Below are 20,982 nucleotides of genomic sequence, written 5' to 3'. Positions count from 1 at the left end.
ACGAGAAAGTGTGTGCGAGCGACACGCTCGTTTCAAGAAGAGGAGGAAAAGAGACGTTGAACATCGAGATCGAGAAACGTGGCAAAATATTCGTAATGAAAAATTTCACTGACTTCAATTAAGAATTCAACAATCGAAACGATACTTTCGAAAGATTTTATTTCAATTAATCCTTTTTCTTCCTTTTCAACACCTTTATTCTCTTTTCACATCGAACCAATTACAAGTTGCTTACGCCTGATCGATACAACAACTTCTCGCGAACAAGAGCTCGCGCTTCTTCCTTTCTTCCAACCTTTACAATATTTCGAGATTTATCGCGAGCTCTCTTACTCCAACCACGCGAGTATCAATCTTGGAGGGAGACTGTCTATTATCTTTATTATCGCTTGTTGTTCCGTAAAATCTCGGAAGAAGAGAGGAATCTTGGGGGAACAATCGAGAAGCAACTTTATTCGGGATTATTCGGGATTATTCGGAGAAGGAAACAGCTTTTCTTTCTTCAGGTACAGGAGACGGGACAATGGTAAGAAAAATGGCTCCTCGTTCATCCGCTATCCTCACGAATAAAGGGAAAAATCGTTCGGACGGTTTATTTTCGAATAGGTGACGATATTCCACCAATTTTTCTCTTGTCGCGTTTTAATTCTACGATAGATTAATATCCGTGAGAGAATATGTATGTAGTATGCTTTCGTTTAAGGCAGCCATAGAAATAATGAAATAAGACTCTTAATTGCTTCTAAATATTATATGAAAATAAACGTTTAATCTTTAATAAATAATAATAATAATAAAAAACGTGTAATAAACATTAATTAAATCATCACATATCCATTCATACGTATATTCTGCATGTGTCCATTGGTATTTCATATTTTTCTCGATAAGTGACGCGATTCGCTATAGATGTTATACCGAAACGCAACCAGGCGGTAAGTAGAAGAATTAAGTGCAACGACGCGTCTCCCGACACGGATATTACGTTTTATGCTCGAGTCACGTCTAGTCGGGCTCTATTGTGACAGGCAAAGTGCACCACTCCACGTTCAAGCGCTCCACCTATTGAAAATTCATGTCAACTACGGACCGTGTAAAAATTTTAACGCATCTCCGCGGAAAAGCCGCATGCGCAAATCTTTCTCCAATTCTTTCAATCACGATCCTTTAATTCCCTCTCCTATTTTCCAACACTTTCCAAAATTGTTTTCGACATGGTAGAGACATCGATAAAAATATCACACGACGAATTTGAAATACATTTTCATTAACCATTGTCATTTCGGATATTTTATTCCAATCATCCATCCTTCGTATTTCTCATCTCTTATTATACCTGTTATTTTATCTTCTATTTCGACTTTGAACGCGGAGAGTGACGCGATAATGCGACGTGATTCAATTGCAGAAACTGTGTGGATGATGAAATGTCGACTGTTCGTCAACCGCAATACGCATCAACCTCGTTATCATCCTGCAGGGCGTTCTTGGCGTTGCGACAGCGCGCGCGTTTCCGCTGGCTAAATCAGTTACTGCTGCTGTCCGCGTTTCCTGTCCGGATATTCCATCTCGATACGGATCTGTCGCGCTATTTCGTGCTGCTCCATTCACAAGAATAGATTTCCCCCACCACTTTTATCTATTTCCATCCATCGATGAGTTTGTTGCTCTTTTCTTTCGTTCTTGTCGTTGTGTCAATGATTCAAAGATTTTATTTATCGTGTGAATGAAGTGACATCTAAATGAAGATCTATCAACGGTAGGTAACGATGAACAAAATTTTAAGAATAAAGTTAAAGTCAAAGAATAACTATATCGAATAACCATCATTAATTGTATAATAACGATGATCGAAGTTTATACGAAGAGCGGTTATAGTCGTAGTAGTTACGAATAAATGTGATTAACTCAAGCAACTTGAGTTAACTGAAGTAACTAAAGTTACTTAAATAACTTTGCTCGAAATTTTAATTAATTTTATTTCGTTTAGTGTCTAACTTTAGATGAGTATTCGATATCTTGAAAATTTTCGATATGAATTTTCGAGCATGCGATTCTTTCGAATAAAATTTCATTGTTATGAAACATTCGAACGATTTCATTAATTTTGCTCTAGCTTTATGGTATTTTTCGTGGTCATCGAACTTATACATATATGTATAATGTATGTATTAGGATGTATCACATGAAGTTGCCAATTTTAAGATAAATGGTAATCAACTGCGATTTGTAAACTTTACTTAACCTATATTTTGCCTAGTATATTTTGACGTGGTTCTTTATATTTCTTTTGTATAATAAGTTCTTTTTTTATATTACTTTAACTATTTTTTGATAATTTAGAATATTATTCCTATATGAGTTTAAACTAGATCACAGCAATACAGCTGAAGCATATCGAAATATTAGGTTAGCTTTCGAAGAAGATTCTATTAATGAGAGAAAGTTTCAAAAATTCAGATCTTGAAAATGAGATAGACCGAAATCCAAATTAAACAAAGATAAATTGAAAGGCAAAGTGGAAACAGAGTTAGACGTATCTCGAATGACAGTTTTCAGACATTTGAATGTAATAGGTAAAGTGAAAAAAATCGAAAAAGATAAATCAAAAGTTGCGGCGTTTGAAAGTATGCTTATCACATAAAGCTCGAAACGGTATTTTTGAATAAAATTATAATTTGTGATGAAAAATGGACATTATATGATAATCGTATACGATTTGGACAATGGTTGGATACTGATGAAGATCGTAAACAAATGCCGAAACCATTGTTACAATCAAAAAGAGTTATAGAGTGACTGTAAGAAGAAGAGTTATTGTGGTCTGTAAAGGAAATAATTCGTTATTCTTTTTCGAATAATAGTAGCATCTTGCCAAGAAATTGGTTAAGAAACGACCCGTATTAGTCAATAGACATTCTTCCGCGCAGCGCTCGATCGATACATCACAAACCATTATACTATCAGATATTTCATCAATCGATTATGTTTCGCCATTTATAGTTATTTTTAAAAAATAAAACATTGGAACAATTGTAATCGCAGCATTCGAAGAATTTCTTCACGCTAAAACCATGAAGTTTTATAAAAATAGAATACGTCAATTGGAATGATTCATATTTTGATCGAATAAAGGTTATAGTTTCGAAAATTTGTTGTTTTTCTTTCGATCAATAAAAAACGGCAATTTCATGTGATCTAATACGATCTAATAGTTATACTATATACGGTAATATTGTCCATTTTGTTTTACCAAAGTATCTTTGATAAAATTCATACCACATCACGAAGTAGCTGGCAAGATCAAATACGATCGAGCTAATTTAAAATTGGCATTGCAAAAGCGATGATTGTAATACCTATGTGTATACAAATATATATACACATATAATTACATTTAATGCCAAAAGTGGAATCAATTCGAATAAAAAGGAAAGCAATTCTTTCTCACGAAATTGTATTCAATTTCGACACGCGTAACACGAGAATTTATTTCGCATGCGTGTATTGTTCGACAAAAAATTGAACAAGCGTGATTACAGCGTTTAACGATTGGAATGAAAAGGAATGTAAAGTTCGATGATGGTTTTTGGCGTAATTGCGGGAAAAACGGTCATTCGGCGGAATAAAAGGTGAAAATTTAAGGGAAATCTGTCGTTTCAGAAAATAATAATTAACTACGCATAGAGGATAGGAGCCATCCAACGATTGCAGCCAAATAAAATTAAAAAGGATTGAAACGCAACGGTGTACGGGGAAGGGGGCGATTTTAAAAGCCGTATAAGCGAGCGAAATTAAAGCTGATGCTTGGAAAATTAATGCTCCCCTCTAATGTTATTTCACGCGTCTCGAACGCGTATCATTGAACAAAGGAATGAAGAAGTAGGTAAATTCGAGGATAAAGGATGAACGCCATTTTGGATTTTACGTTTAATTTGATTACGTAGCTTTGAATTTTTTTCGTATAAGAAAAAACGTAAACGCATCTTAATCAATGTTTTCAATATAATTAACATTTTATCATTTTCTAAAAATAAATAGATATCTTTTTTTTCAAAAACACACGATTAAAAATTATTAGCTATCGCGTTGAAAACTTGCAATAATTTTACTTTACATTTCAATAATTTTTTTTTTTTTTTTTGGTAAAAATGTCAAGAATAAATTTATTCCAAAAGGACATTAAAAAGAGAATTTAAAAACTTATAATCGAATATTTCAAGAAATTGATTGTCCAAACTCTCGGTGCATTAAAATATTTTTATTACAATATTGTACATTGTATTCCAACAAGAATAGCCATTTCTTTCTGAATAATTGTAAGCAATAGAAGTTAAAATACGTGCGTTTAAATATTAAGATAAATGAAAATAGGGGAAGGTAGAATACGTGGTAAATGAAAGAAAGAAAAATGCGTTAATTTTCAGTTTACATAATAAAGAGTAAATTTATACAATCAATTACATTGTAATATAAATAGTAACGACTGTACGCAACATTACAAGTTAATTAGAATATTCTTACACGTATAGTAAAAAAACTCTGCGCTATGCTACACCTTAAATGTTACATATTTATCGGTAATATTTACAATATTAATATTCCGCTCCTCGAGACGAAACGGAAATTTTCCTTTCCATTTTTATTATCGAAAACATCGAGCATTTGCAACACTCAATCGATCCATGGAACATTAATCCGTGGAACCACCATATTACAACCATAAAATACCACGTGACATTTAAATTATCGAAACGTATTTTATCAAACGTGTATGACAATTTGTAAAAAAAAAAAAAAAAAAAAAAAAAAATACAAAATGTTTAACGCGCTTTATATCGGATATTTTTATAGATTATGTTATAACAATAATTCTCGTTTAAACTGATCAACTTCGAAATTTGTATTCGCGAAATATACGTGGTACGTTACAATATTTTCACGAATCATCTAATTTCGCTTTCTTCATGATTATTATTTTTAAACAATTTATATCATTTATATCGTTATAATTTATTATATATATATATATGTTTTTTTTTTTTTTATTTATCGATATATAGTACGCTAGGAAGGATGATATATCGAAATCCTAAAGATCTACTATAAATTAAGAGTCAAAAGTACGAAGGGCTGCCAGAGCCCTTCATTGTCTCGCGTACAAGCACTTCGAGTGCAAAACAGTTAAAAAAATATCGTCGTCATGAACATTTTTTTTCTTTTTTTTTTTTTTTTTTTTTTTATTTGACACGAAGAGATTGAGATGTTGGTACTTTATGGTCCTTATTATTATCTAAAGGCACGTTAAATGTGAATAAATGTGCGCAAGTGTTAACAAGGCAAGAGCATCGTTAAACGAGTCTTTCCAACGAAAAATTGACAAACTTTTTCTTTACTTCTCTTGCAATTTTTCATTTGTTCGATTGAGAGATTATTTTTTTTTTTTTTTTTTGTTTAATCAAATCATTTTATTTACCATTTGTCGAAAAGTTTATATTATCTGTTGTTGTCGAGAATAATGAAAAAAAAGTAGAAAAAAAAAAAACTGTCGATCGTGAGAGAAAAATTGCAGAGAGTACAATTCGTTTATTAATATATAACCGCAAAGACACGATGAATATAATTGACGTTCAGATCATTCAAATGATTTTCTTTATCTTATCTATATACGCTTATTTCTCGTGATCATTATCATATTTATGTCTATTTATTGGCAATAATTTTTGTGCAAAAATAGTTTCGTATCAATGGTATACACATCCTAAAATTTATAATCAGATACTTATCTGATACGTATCAATACCGTATCAAAAATATATATCATTTATCACTTTTGTAATTTCTAATTTGATAAAGCGAATTTTCAATCTATTATTCTATACGAGTATGAGGAAATAATAAGAAGCGATATATGAAGATATTTTATCACATATCTCGTTTGTAGTCGAGAGAGAGAGGGGGGGAGAGGGGGAGGGAGAGAGAGGGGGAGAATGAGGGGGGAGAGGGGGAGGGAGAGAGAGGGGGAGAATGAGGGGAGGGGAGGGGGGAGGGGAGGGGGAGAATGAGGGGGGAGAGGGGAGAGGGGGAGGGAGAGGGGGAGGGGGGGAGGAAGAGGAGGGAGAGAGAGAGAGAGAGAGAGAGAGAGAGAGAGAGAGAGAGAGAGAGAGAGAGAGAGAGAGAGAGAGAGAGAGAGAGAGAGAGAGAGAGAGAGAGAGAGAGAGAGAGAGAGAGAAGCTTTTTAAAATATATTGAACAAAATTATGTTATTTTTTTTTTTTTATCATTTTTAACATAATTTTCGTTCAAATTCTATGATATATTCGTTATTTGTTTAAACTATGCACAGAGTTGGAATATTTATAAATATTTTTTGTACGATATGAATATACCATAATGCTATAATAATAATAATAATAATAATAATAATAATAATGGTAATAGTAGTAGTAATAATAATAATAATAATAATAATAATAATAATAATAATAATAATATCATAAGATGCATTTTAAAACGATCATTGTATTTACATTTAAGAGATTGCAAAATCTTAATTTCCATTTGAGCTAATATTCCATTTTTTTATATGATCCATAATGAATTTAAAAAAAAAAATATTTGAGATATTTGAAAATTCAATTCTTTTTGTCAATTTTACAGATACAGATCACATTATAAGAATTATTATTTAAAAAAAAAATATATATATATATATATATATATATATATATATATATAATCGATCGTAGGTATGAATATTTCACATCTGTAATCAATTAATGTAATACTTCATATGTGATAAGAGAATATAAATATATATATATATGTATATGTATATAGTTTAAACAATATAATATTTTTGCAATCTAAATAATGAATTTGCTCGATCGAGCAAAAGTGAAGATTTTAGATGAAGTAAAAAAAAAAGAAAAAAGAAAGAAAGATATTTTCAATTATTAGATCGATTTAATGATAAGATGCAGCTATTTAACTCAACGAATGAAGAATAGAGAGTAAAAAAATTTGTTGCTTTGTTTAGGCTGCGTTCAGTCATGCGAGTTAAAAGTCTCTTCACTTTTGCTCGATTAACCGATATACATAGTAATATGAATTTTATATATCAGCAACTACAATAAGCGTATAATTGAAAACATAAAAGAAATAAAATAATAATAATAGCAATGTAATTCTGTCCACGATTCAATATGTGTATACCGAAAAAAATTTACTTTTATCATCGTTCAACGTCTTGCTGGTGGACAGGCTTGCAATAATGAAGTGCTAATATACTACTATGCTTTTTTACAAATATGTATATATATATATATATAAGAATCTGGTCTATTGTTTATCAAAAAAATGTTTACTTTTTTTTTACCACATCTCTATCTATTCTTTTTTAATTTTTATCTAAATATAATTGTTAAAAAAAAATATATATAAATACATGTATGTATTTTTAAATCGAGTTTTAATCTTCAGTATCATTCATAGATCTATGTAATTTCGACATATCACGAATTATTTTGAAAAAAATTATTTAAAGAAAGTAAAAATCGGAAGAATTTTTGAATTAAATAAAACTAATGGCAATCTATCTAGTCATAGTCCGTTATTGTAATTCGTATTCATGGTTTAAAACTGCTATGATAAAAGACATGGCAGTTGAATTAAAGCTTGAAAAAAAAAAAAAAAAAAAAAAAAAAACTGTATAAATAATGTTCAATAAATTAACATTATGAACTACTATTTTTTTCAATTTCAAAAAGTACAAATTATCTTCAGATTTATTGTAATAAGTGCTAAATATATTTTATAGAACAAGATTAAATGGCACAAAATTGATATTTGTATTTTCAATTTTTCTAAAATGTATATTATAGCATATAATGCTTCTTTTTTTATTTTATACCAATTTCACTTGTCTTCCTGAGACAGGCATTTCAAGTATGTAAACATGTAATACATAAAAATTAACGATTAACACGATATTAAATAAGATATATCGTTAATGTATAAGTTGTAAAATTGCTTAAAGAATAACTGGCAATGTACATCTCTTCTATAAAATTTTATATCGTTCTTATATTGGCACATGACAGATTTTCTACTCATTTATTTAAGTTTAAAAATTAATTTTTTTTTTTTTTTTTGCATTTACCTTTCGTACGAAAAATTTTGCAATTAATTGAATTTTATAGATTGATATTTAAATTATATATTTCATAGATGCATTTTTTCGTCGATAATTATAAACTTTTTACTAAATTTTTTAGCCGATGTCAAAGAAAAAAATATGGTATAGCTGCAAATTATTCATTCCCTGTACTTCAAAGATCGGATTTGTCCTGCATGACTTCTTCTGAACAATTTCTGAAGGATAAATAAAATAATGTCAAAAAGACTATGAAAATGTGTGAAATTTAAATAATAATAACACCAACTTTTTACTCACAAATAAAAATTAAATATGCTTTTAATTTTACATCTCATATCGAATTTAGTAATAAACAAATTTATTGAAATATCACTATAAGTTGGTGAATAAATATATATATAAAAAAAAAAAAGATTAATGGCAATAACACATAAAATGTTTTACTATATTAAATCAAAAAAACGTGGTAAGCAAGATTTTATATGCAGCAAACCAACACCTAAAAATCTAACATAATTAAATAAATATGTATTAGTTAAACTAAATATTAAGCTATTATAAATGTTAATCTCTTAATTTTAATGCTATAAACACTAAAAAATAGATACAATTATTAGTATTGTTTTGATAATATTTGAATACTTATGAATGATCTTGCTTTTAAAAAATAAAACATTTGCAAACTTTTGGTATAAAACATGGATTGTAAAGAACGATAGAAATGAATCTTTTTCACAAAAACATATATACATACAAACATTGATACCAGCAAGACATTCATATAATCGAAATAATCACGAATACAGCACTGTTTTGCAAAATATGCAAATTATGCAATATGTTGTGGTAAGCTCGCCTTAACCAATATGAGTATTTCATTTTGTTAAATTATGTACCTTTCTGAAACGACAGTTTCTGCAGCACATATTACACATACTCTATTTAATAATTGAACTTTACATTGATCTAAACATATATAGTACTAGAAATTTGAATCCAGTCTTTATATTCATTAAAAAATGAAATAATTTCGCTTAAGCACATACTAGTATGAACATGAATATACTAATATGTGAAATATTATTTATGAATCTTACATGTATTTGTAAATATTTTTCAGTAGCAGAATAAAGACAGAATAAAACAAGTTTAAGGCACATAAAATAATTGACCAAACATGGTTATGTAATGATAGCAAAAAAGAAAATGCATCACTTCTGATATACTAATTACAACCTTCTCAATGAAGCCATACTGAGGGAACTGCATTTGGCCTTTCGTGTCGGTTGAACCGACATAGGTGCTACTAGAACATCATCTCTAGATGGCGAGCCTGAACCACCATTACCCAGCTCCTGGAAAGATACACGAATTTCCATTTATCCTATTCATATATACAATTGCAAAAAATAATACCAGAACAATTATTACAACAATACTGGTTATATCAATGCTACATTAATTAAACAAAAAATTTAGACATTAAAACACTAATTTACATTAAAAATAATAGCATAATTAAAAATAAAGAGTAAAAAAAAATAAATTCGTATAAAAAGTAGCTAATAATACGTCATGCAAGTTTATAGGTTTTATGAAGAAAAAAATGCCTGATTTTTTTTCATTGCAAATATATTTTACAAAAAAAAAAAGGGAGAGAACAACAAAAAGGAATCCAGCCTTGTTGATCTATTTACTGTGATAACAAAAAAAAAAAAAAAAAAAAAAAAAAGAAATGAAAAAATCTATTGATACAAAATGCCTCTATCAGGGCAAAGTTAATTTTAAAAGAATATAAATTTGTTCTGAGAAAATTGCCTTAATCATGAATAATATAAATTTAAATTTTTCTATTTAATTTGTGTCGCGAAATATTTTAATCCAGTTGAAACATTGTGTGAAGTCACATTCCTAAAACGAATTTTGTCTGTTGAAAGTAGGATTCTACTAACCCTCCTCTCTACTCCCTTTCACGAGAGGAGACGTTACATTTCCTACATATTGTACTGCGAATATTAATAAATATTTGAATTATTCAGTAAAAATTCAATAAAATAAATGTATTACAGTATACTTACGTGAGAGAGAACGAAAATTTATTCATTAATATTATATAGAGTATAAATAATATCAAAACAAATATAGTAAAAAGGATATAATTCACATATACTATGGATAAATCAATATATCTTATAGAATAAAAAAGCAAATAGTGCAATATATCAAGATAAACATAAGAAAATAATATATTATAATATATGTACAATAAATTAATTTCCTGAAATATCTGTAAATGCTTTAAAATAAACAAAACAAAGGATAAAATAACTTTTTAATATTACAATATCATATAATTTTATCAAAATATGTACAAGAAGAAAATGTTGCAAACAGCAGAATGGATTTACAATCATGCATTCGAGCAAATCAATAGAAATAGGAATAAAATGATAGAAATAGAAATGGCAATTTGAAATTAAACAAAAATTAAAAAAAAAAAACGATTTGTTTAAAAAAATAAAACTTATTTTGATCAGTACAAAAGAGATAACAATCTCCTGTCGTGAAATGAAAGTAAGCAAGGAGAAATAAAAAAGTAGCATAAGCAAAAATAATAAAAAAAAATGCATGCGATAATAAATTGTCAACTAACGTTAATGTTGTTACAACTAGCGAGCCGCATCTGTGAAAGTTGTTGACTTGCTGGGGTAAGACTATTGGTTGATCCAAACGGTGACATCATTGTTGACATTGCTCTCTTTAATTTGCTTGGAGTTTTGTTAGAACTAAACGCTCTACCGACTTTCATCCTTGTACGAGATGCAAACCTGAAGAAAAATAGTAGTTACAAATTTATTTAAATTTGAGTATTTAGACAAAAGACAAAAGCAGCATTGAAATTTCATTTTCCTTTCGCATTTTGATATATTTATTTAATCACAAAATTTTAAATAATTTTTCAAGTAATATTGCGATTTTTAATAAAAATAATTTTTAAATAAAGAGTAAAGGAAAATAAATTTTCAGACAAACAAAGGAATTAGCAAACTTAAATAAAACCCCAAACCTTAATAAACCAGTTCAAGTAAATATTACACCATAATAATTTTTAATATACATGCAAAATCTGAATTATAGTTTATCAGTATTCTTATATTTTTTTCATGCTGAATAAAAAATGTACACAAAAAAAAAAGAAAAAATTATATCACAACTGCAAACATAAATCAAAACATATATTAAAATAAAATATATAAGTAGGGCTTAATTGTAAGGTTACAGAGTTTTGTGAATTATTGAAATTTTTTTATGATATATAATAAAACAAAAATAATCAAAGTGCATTAGTGTTGCATAATTGTAAGTAGTGCTAAATGTTTAATCCTTTAACAATGAAAAAAAAATTTATAAAAATAAAAATAGAAATAAATATAAAATATAATTTTTTATGATATAATTATTGCACTGCTCAAATAAATAATATTAATAATGTTAACAGGATGGTTTGTTACAAATAAAAATAAAATTTAAATATTTTCTGATATATTTATATTTTATTTTAATTTATTTTTTTTTTAATACTCAAATGAAAATTAATAATAAACTAATGAACAATAATTTTTTATGTATAATTCTGTATAATGAAACGAAATTTAAAAAAATAAAAAATTGAAATTTCAAATGAACAATAATCTATATACAAATACTAATAAATGTTAAAAAAAATTATATTGAAATAAATATTAACAATCATATTCAAACAATCTAAAAATAAAATATTTTTTTATTAATCATTAATTATATTTTTGTGATATTGGCAAAAATAATATATAAAAAGTTTTAAGTTCATATAAAATATAAAATTATCAAAGGATTAAACAGATACATATTAAATATTTTAATTACATAATATTAATCATTTTAAACAGGCTGATATTATAAATATTACGCTTGAACTGGTCAAATTTTTTTATAAAGCTATTGAATATTCTATATTTTTATATTAGAAAACGAGAGTGATCAATTTAAACAAGCGGAGATCAAAGGACCAAAGCAAGTAAAAAAAAAGATAATCAGCCTGGTGCGAAAACTGACGGTAGTGGGACATGTAACGTGGTTTCACACATGCTATTGAGTAGGAACACATACGGGTCCATATACTCCAGGTAAAAATTATGAAATAGGCTCCTGCAACCAAACGAGTCGTCGCCCCATTATTTTTTGTTAACATGCAATACAGGAGAAAAACAGTTTAGAACAGCTGATAATTCTTCCCTTCACAGGTATGCATATTTTTTTCTATAAAAATTTCTACTTTGTCAGATAGATTCATACCAATTTTTGTGTAATATATAAAATAAATATAAAAAACGCAATAAGAACTCATTTTGAGTATATCCTAAATATAAATATATTAAAGAAACTGCTACAGTTTAGCAAAACTTAGTAGCAATGCAGAAAAAGTATATCATAAGCTAAGCTATTTTAAGAGCATAATATAATTTAATCTTATATGTAATAATAAATTTTTGTAATCCATCTGTCTTTAAAAAATATTTCTGCACAAAACTGTAAGCATTAAAAAATATATATATATATAATATTATATATTTATATAAATAACATTATACTTATATAATAAAAAATAATTCTCTCATTAGTGAACTCAAAAGAAATATCGTCGCAATTCCGTTTTTGTATACAATGATTTGTCGATAAGGAAGTCAATATCATTGATATAATCGAGTGAACGATAACAATAACTACAGCATCGACAAAACTCAAAAACCATATACATGGAATTAATGTCAGTAGTTAGAAGGTAATGTTTTTTTTCAATTTACCAATAAGAAAATCTTATATATTATAAATATTATTATTATATTATTATGATTATCATTATTACATAATATCATTTCTTTTATATTGTATATTATATACGATATATATATATATATATATATATATATATATATATATATATATATATATATATTGATAAGAATAATAACTTACAGTTATGAGAGAAATAAAATTATTTGTGATTATCAAATATTAATTAAGTTTTTAATTACTTACTTAAATGCTTTACTTAATGTTCCTAATGCTACGTCACTTGTATCAATTTCAAGTTGATGCGAATCAAGACTTATCAGGAACGTATCCTACAAGTAATAAAAATTCTATTGTTAATAAATAAGTTGCAAATAATAATATATAATAATCAAAAATTAATCAAAAATTAAAATTTATTAAGAAACTTACCGCATCAGCTTTACACACCGTATTAGCCATTTGTCTACATAAGGTTCGTAAATAATTCGTTTTATTTACATCCTCATCAGTGATTGTAAATGAAAATAATTTTTCCTTCAACTCTTGGTTACTTCTTACCATTAAAGCAAATACTTTATGACATTCTATAAATATATTAAGTAAGTATATTTTTCATATTCTTTAAATTTTAAATAATTTTAATATTATTTAAATTTATCCTTAGATTTTATATGTATTATATTTTCACATTTTAAACTGTTTGTTATAAATATTATATATTTTTGTACAATTATATATATTTATATTATATTTAACGATTTTATATATTTCATAATAATTCATATTCTCTTTATAAAATAAAGTTGACAATAAAAATAAAATTTTTATTTTAATTTGATAAACAGATATATTTTTAATAAATATTTATGTATAATTTATTCAAATTTATTAATTAAATAAAAATGTATAATGTTGCATGTTACTAACTTACCATCCGTTTCTCGTATATCTACAACTTTTTTTATCGTACTAAGTGATAACATTTTTATATGTTTATAAGGTTTTCCTTGACTTAATTTAGTTGTGTGCAATCCATTTGCTGTATTAGGACTTTTTAATGAATTAAAAGCCTTTGATCTTTTTTTACATATTTCGAGTGTATCGGTAAACAAAAATAAAACTAAGTGATCACCACGTCCACTTAAACCTTCGCTGAGTTCCATTACATCACATTTTCCAATAAATGATCGATGCGAAGAAACTAAATGCGGTGGACAATTGTCAATTTCATTGAAAATATCAAACATAACTAATTGACCTTCAGTTTTTCTTTTATCTTCGTTTATGTAAGTCATGACTTCTTTAATACTGCTAATCGATAGTTCCAATGCGCTATGATCTGGATTATTTTTATTTGTATGTTTAAGGATATCTATAATACATTAATGTGAACAATTATTAATTAATATAATTTTTTATTACAATAATAATAAATATATTTACCGTTTAATAATAAACTAATACTGGGTAACCTTTGCACTGGTTTAATTAATAGTTCCTTCAAGCTTTGTCTGCCACATTCAGGTTTCGTCTGACAAACCTTTAGAAAAGCATGAAATCGTGGTTTGTTTTGATCACACTGATCGAGCATCTCCTTTGTATTTTCGAAGAAGTTGACATACGGTGGATACGCCTTGACTAGGTCAGGTGCGAACTTCAGAAATATATTACCTATACTAATGTCCTCCATCCAATGAGTAGCACTATATCTCAATTCTTCCAACATTTTTTTATGAACTTCATAAATGGGCGGAAAATTACCAAATATAATTTTAGCTTCTGTACCATTTAATAATTCGCCAGTTGTATCTATGAGATCTTCTAATGGAAATTTAAACAACTGAAAAATTAATAATGTTATATCATACAAATACATTAATTTATTATTTATTCTAGCAAATATTTAATTTTAACGTCGAAAAGAATCTTACCGTCATAATTGTACTGAGAATACCAACATAATTAGACTCTGTTTGCACTAATTCTAAGAAAACTTGATGACGCGGTGATAAATTTTTCCTAGAGCTATCCGTATTAACAGCTTCCACTTCTGGAATATCTGACAGTTATTAATAATTCAATTTTATATTATCTTCTCCTTCACATGGTTCACGTTAAATATTATGAATAATTAGCAGCATTAAATTAAAAAAATTTATTTGTTTATATTGTTAGTATATAATCATGTTATATAAAATAAAAAAATATAAATTTACTCAACAAAATAAATGAACCACAAAAGAAGGGAAGATGTAGTAGGATTATTAAGAAAATATTAAAACAAAACAACATTTTACGATTGACAGTTAAATTATAATTAAAAAATATTTTTAAAGAAGAATGTAATAAATAAATCAAACAAATTAATAAAAAATAATATTTTTTTTATAACTAACCATCAAGTAATGGTTTGTCAGGACTTGTTGTGCAATCAAGAAAACTTCCACTAACACTTAAATGTCCTGCATCACTGATGCTGGATCGTCTTTTATGCAATGCTGGAGAATCTGCACCATTTTGAACCAGACTAGATAAAGTTTCTGCTAAGCGTTTACGTTTTCGTCTTGTAGATGCTGTACTTGGAGTAGCAGCTTGTTGACTATCACGTCTAGCTGAGACAGTTGGTGACAAAACAGATTCTAGATACTAAATACAAAATAAATGATTAAAAATTATTCATCAAAGAAAAAAGAACTAAAGTAAATTTTTAGTTTTATCTTATATTTAGTTTTAAAGTAAATTTTAGAAATATCAGCTCAAATAAATTAGAATTCAATTCTTATCATTTTTTAATACTTCATTGTTATTGTTCTTTTTTAATATTTATAAAGGTTTCTATTATATATAAAAATCTTAATAAACTTACATCTTCAAATAAATATTCTTTTTCATCAGCTGCACCTTCATTTTGCACAGATGTCCAAAACCATTCAGCTTTTACAATATGTGCTCTCACAGAAGCTAAATCTGGCAATGCATTTACATTTGATTCATCCACAACCTAAAATAATAACTTAATATAATTTATATAATTATTTTTTATAATCAGTACAGACAAATAAAATACACAAATAATGAAACACACAAGTCTACTACTTTCTTCTACGTTATAATGAAAATATATGCTACATATACTACGTATTTATGAAAGATTAAATTAAATACTAATTATATAATTTGTTATTACTACAGACGGACAGTTAAGATATCAACAAAAATAATTTCCTATATTTAAATTATTATTCTTAGAATTATATATAACAACATATTTATAAATAATTTTTTTACATTTAATAATTTCTAATTTGTCGTTAAAATATCTTATTCCCATCTCTAAACCATATCCTACTTGTTTATAACTTATTAATTAATAGAGCAGGTTATTAATCTTAAATTCCACAATATAATATATCCCATGAAAAAAACAAAAGTACCAAAAATAATGGTTTGTCCTTCTGTTTGTCCAATTTCATATGATCACCTTTCAAAATATAACTTTTAGAAGAAATATTTGAATAATTTTCATCTGATGTAAAAGTATTTCTTGAACCATATTCAGGATTTGATAATTTTGCTACCTTAGCAGGAATGGGAAGAGGACTAGGTAAAGGAGTATATTTTTGTTTTTGATGCATTTCCAGAATATGTTGACATGGATTAGTAAGAACATACTGTTTAAACATTGGAGAAAAATTTAAATGACTAAGCTTTGACAAAATAGAAGAGCTCAATTTACATGTATTCAAACAATTTTTGTTTTTTGTCATTGGTGTAGGTGAATCATACGAAAGAGACTCATTGAGTTCTAATTCATATTGTTTTAATAAATTAGTAACAGGAAAATTGTTTTGTTGTAATGCATTTGTACTATTTACTTGTATTATGTTAGACATATTAACAGCAGAATCAGATCGTTCTATAGAAAATTCAGATACATTACAAGATTTATCTGATAAACTTGGATAATCATATAAATTATCATCCATACAAATTGCTGAATCTTGACTAATATCGTTTAAAATATGTTTATTTTCTTTCTGTTCAAGATGTTGAGAAATATAAGAACATAAACAAAATGGACAATGATTGGTACTCATTTTTTTATCTAATTTTGTATTACTAATATGATTAATATGCGGAGAATTTATCATTTTTATATTAGGAATTGTATTAGTGTATGGATTGTAAAAAGTAAAGGAAAATGGTTTTGTTTTTACATAATAATGTGGAATATAATTTGGATTTTTAATATTAGGTAGCGTGTCAAAAGTATTATTTGATTTCTTGTATTGATGACTTCTTATATCTGTTACCTAAAGAATGTAGTATATGTTTATATTATATGTTGAATAATATCAATTAAATATAAAATATTTTACGAAATATTATATAAAATATTGCTATTATATAAGCTTACCACATGTGTACAATTTGGATCATCAATTTCTGTAGATTCACCACCTTGTTGTTGCAAAACTTCGCACATGTGACGTTTTTCTTCTTCAGGGAAACCAAAGAAACACACTCTTGCACCAAAAAATGGTTTTAACTTATAAGTAGTAATCTACAAAAAAAATATTACAAAAAAGAACAATATATTGCAATAAAATTAAAATTTAAAAATTCATTTTTTTAAATATTTATCCCATCAATCAATATAGATTAATTACATGAAATATATATAAATATTACCAATTCTTCATTATTTCCATAACTGGAAATGTCGTCTTTGGCATTCCATAATGCTGTCACCCATTCCATTGACATAATAGGGACTCGAAAGGTAACAGCATATCTGTATTTATCTCCACCGCAACAATTAGCAATGAGATGCGTCACTTTTGCACCCATTTCTTTTCTTATACTCCCACCCATATTATGAATCATATTAATTAACTTCGTCTAGAATAGTAAAAATCAAAATTAAAATTATTATGATTATAATATACAATGTATCAATAAATAATTTAAAACTAACCAATTCATCCTTTTTTCTAAATCCAGTAAACACTACTACTGTGCCTACCATGGCTTGTGTATACATTGGTCTATTAATACTAGGTAATGAGTCCTTTTTTTCTGCCAACTGCAGCAGTGCTGTAGGTCCCAATATTCTAGAATATGTTAAATTAAATCAACCAAAAGTCAGATTCTTTTGATTACGTTTTAGTATATTAGAAAATACATTAAATTAAATGTGACGAACCTATGTGCACTTTTATGAAGAGCATCATATTCAGGTCCCTCAAATTCTTTCAATATAAAATAAGTACAATATGTTGTGTCTTCTATATGTTCTAAACCAGTTTCAGATTTAAGAACAGGTACACTAAACTGCTGAGCAGCAGCACCAAGTGCAGGATCATCCCCAGCTGCACCAATTAAACATATCCTTTTCTTACGTGGTATAATCATAACTGGAATTCAATCAAAAAATATATAAATTTTTAATTATTATTAAAATAATTATTAAAATATTACTACTAATAAAATTATTGATAAAAATTTAATTAAAATTTAATTTAAAAAATTAATTTAACTTAAATAATAAATTATTTAAATTTTCTTTATTATATATAATTATTTCTTTAGTTAAATTTTTGATTATTATTAAAATAATTATGTTATTATTAATAAAATTATTGAAAATTTAATTTAAAAAATTAATTTAATTTAAATAATGAATTATTTAAATTTTCTTTATTATATATAGTTATTTCTTTATTTAAATTAATTTTACAATTATAAATTATTATAAATTTATATAAACATATCTGTCATTATGTATAATAACATAATTATAAAAAAATAGTAAAATTAATAATAAAATTTATAGTTATTTTTATCAAATTCAAATTATTAATATTATTAAATATTACATTTTTTTTTACTATAATAAATATATAAAATAATTTTAATATTAGGAATTTTTTAAATATATGAAATATATTCTAAAGTGTGTGCATGTTTATAGACAGAATATTGTGACTGATTCAACTATAATCAGGGTTAATAAATCATAGAGACAATAAATACATAAATTTGGTACAAGGTACCAAGTATAATTCTTTTATGCCCATGGGTGCAATAAACATCTATTGTTCCATGTCTAATCTTATTTCATATAATATAAATACCAACTCTCTAATTTCTTTGCTATTGTATTTTAAATACCTTCATAAATAGATGTATATAAATGTAAATAATGAGTAAAATAAAGATTATATCTTAAAATTTTTAATAAAAAGATAAATATTTGAAAAAAATAACTTAGAATAATTATAATAATAAAAAAATTTATAATTATTCATTAAACAATAAAAATACAATACAAGTAAATTTTATATTTATTTAATATTTAATAAGATTAAATAATATTTAATTAGAAAATATTTAAAAATTATTATAATTAAAGTTTTAAAATATAAGAATTTAATAAATAAAAATAAATAAAAATTAATAAAATAAATTTTAAAATAAAATTAAAATTTTAATACATAATATAATTAATTTTAAATTGAATAATAAAATTTTTTCAAATTTTATTTTATGTATAAAAACTACTCAAATTAAAAAAGTATAAATTAGAAAATAATAAAGATATAAGATATAAAAAATAATATAAAATTTAAAATATATAATCCATAAAAAATGAAACTTTTCAGTTATTTTTTAATTATTTATTGATTACTTATTGATTATCAATAATATAAGCTCATGAAAATATTTCTAAATGATGTATTTTGAAGTATTTGAATAAATTTTGTTTAGCAAATATAATAAAAATATAGTATTTTACAAATTGTATAATACTAATTGTATAATATTTCGATAGAAATAATATATAGTAAATAATATTGTCTTATATGACAGCAGTTTATTCACATATGTAATTAACCTTAAAATGACACGAAGATAAATATTAAAGATAATGTAAATTCAAAACAAGTATATAACGAATTGTAGGAAAGCTCATAAAGGAATTTCGATTTAACAAATTGTTCATTTCTGACGTAATTTTGGAGAATAAGTCAAGGCCAATTTTGTAAAAAAACGTTGACATTCCTCCCGCGTTAAATTCAAAATATAATATAAAAATAAATAACAGAAAAATAAATAATATGATATTTTGATTTATCTATGAATCAGAAAGAGTGACAGATATAAGATAAGCATCTTCGTGTGAGTTTTGATAAAGAGTGAAGTAGGGTTAGTTCATAATAGCATCTCTGGTATACATATGAATTAACTACATACATATATCAATTGTTAATTACAATGCTAAAAATTAAAATGTTAGTGAACTTACGTTCACTTCTAACTGCCTCTTCACTATTTATATCACTGATACTGCTGTGAACGCTTTGCTCTTCCATTTTGGCCGTTAGTTACAACATCGTTCTTCTCGTACGCTCTTCTTCGTACTGATCATTGAAAGCGCCTCCTATGGGCGAATTCAGCGAGAGGAAGGACCCAGAAAAATAAAAAACAGTAAAGCTTGATGGCGCAGCATAGAGCGCCCTTGAATTGTATAGACAAAACTCAAGTTCATATTCTAAACAGATTCCCTAGATGTTGTATTATTTTCATAAATTCTGCAGTATGAGATTTCTTCAATATATATATATATATATATATATATATATATATATATATATATATATATATATATATATATATATACATATGTATACATATATATACATATGTATACATATATTAGCACTAAACAATACTCTTTTTACCATTAGTATTTATTTAAAATTCATTATGAATATAGTAGTTGTATAATTAACACTTCTACTAAATTTGACACAATATCATAAAGACACACATAAACGCAATTGCCAATAGTACCGTGAATTTGGTACTTATCTCTGTCTTTCTTTTAACATTCTTCTCTTCACGTCTATTAATCACTGACTGCCAAGATTGTACTTCTCTTTTTTTCCTATAATATGATTACAATAAATTTCACTCACTTCAGA

At 26.0% G+C, this 20,982-nt stretch overlaps 1 protein-coding gene and 1 long non-coding RNA gene across 3 annotated transcripts; one reads left to right on the top strand and one right to left on the bottom strand.

Moving 5' to 3' along the window:
- The first annotated feature begins 1,005 nt into the window (after positions 1 to 1,005).
- LOC147658081 (uncharacterized) lies at positions 1,006 to 13,211 on the top strand. Its single transcript, XR_015290997.1, has 4 exons — positions 1,006 to 1,759; positions 3,664 to 3,882; positions 12,166 to 12,441; positions 12,820 to 13,211. It is a non-coding gene; the product is annotated as an uncharacterized LOC147658081 (long non-coding RNA).
- pbl (epithelial cell transforming 2 pebble) lies at positions 8,194 to 20,905 on the bottom strand. Of its 2 annotated transcripts, none has more exons than XM_086904287.1 (17): positions 20,740 to 20,905; positions 20,304 to 20,438; positions 18,201 to 18,411; positions 17,973 to 18,108; positions 17,687 to 17,896; positions 17,412 to 17,558; positions 15,861 to 15,995; positions 15,391 to 15,640; positions 14,926 to 15,053; positions 14,438 to 14,834; positions 13,926 to 14,366; positions 13,424 to 13,578; positions 13,238 to 13,323; positions 12,254 to 12,346; positions 10,812 to 10,986; positions 9,395 to 9,513; positions 8,194 to 8,373 (listed from the first exon to the last, which is right to left on the bottom strand). In XM_086904287.1, exons 2-17 carry the CDS (start codon positions 20,368 to 20,370, stop codon positions 8,331 to 8,333), a joined length of 2,793 nt encoding a protein of 930 aa, XP_086760413.1. In that variant the 5' UTR covers positions 20,371 to 20,438; positions 20,740 to 20,905; the 3' UTR covers positions 8,194 to 8,330. The 2 variants fall into 2 exon arrangements, with proteins under 2 accessions (XP_086760413.1, XP_012345657.1); XM_012490203.3 differs by lacking the exon at positions 20,740 to 20,905 and adding an exon at positions 16,429 to 17,307 and having other exon boundaries at positions 20,304 to 20,505.
- Positions 20,906 to 20,982: the final 77 nt, after the last annotated feature.

The sequence above is a fragment of the Apis florea genome, unplaced genomic scaffold, assembly GCF_048593485.1.
Source record: "Apis florea isolate Af1SG1 unplaced genomic scaffold, ASM4859348v1 contig_2350_pilon, whole genome shotgun sequence".
Taxonomy (NCBI): Eukaryota; Metazoa; Arthropoda; class Insecta; order Hymenoptera; family Apidae; genus Apis; species Apis florea.
This window is presented reverse-complemented; position numbering and strand designations above follow the sequence as displayed.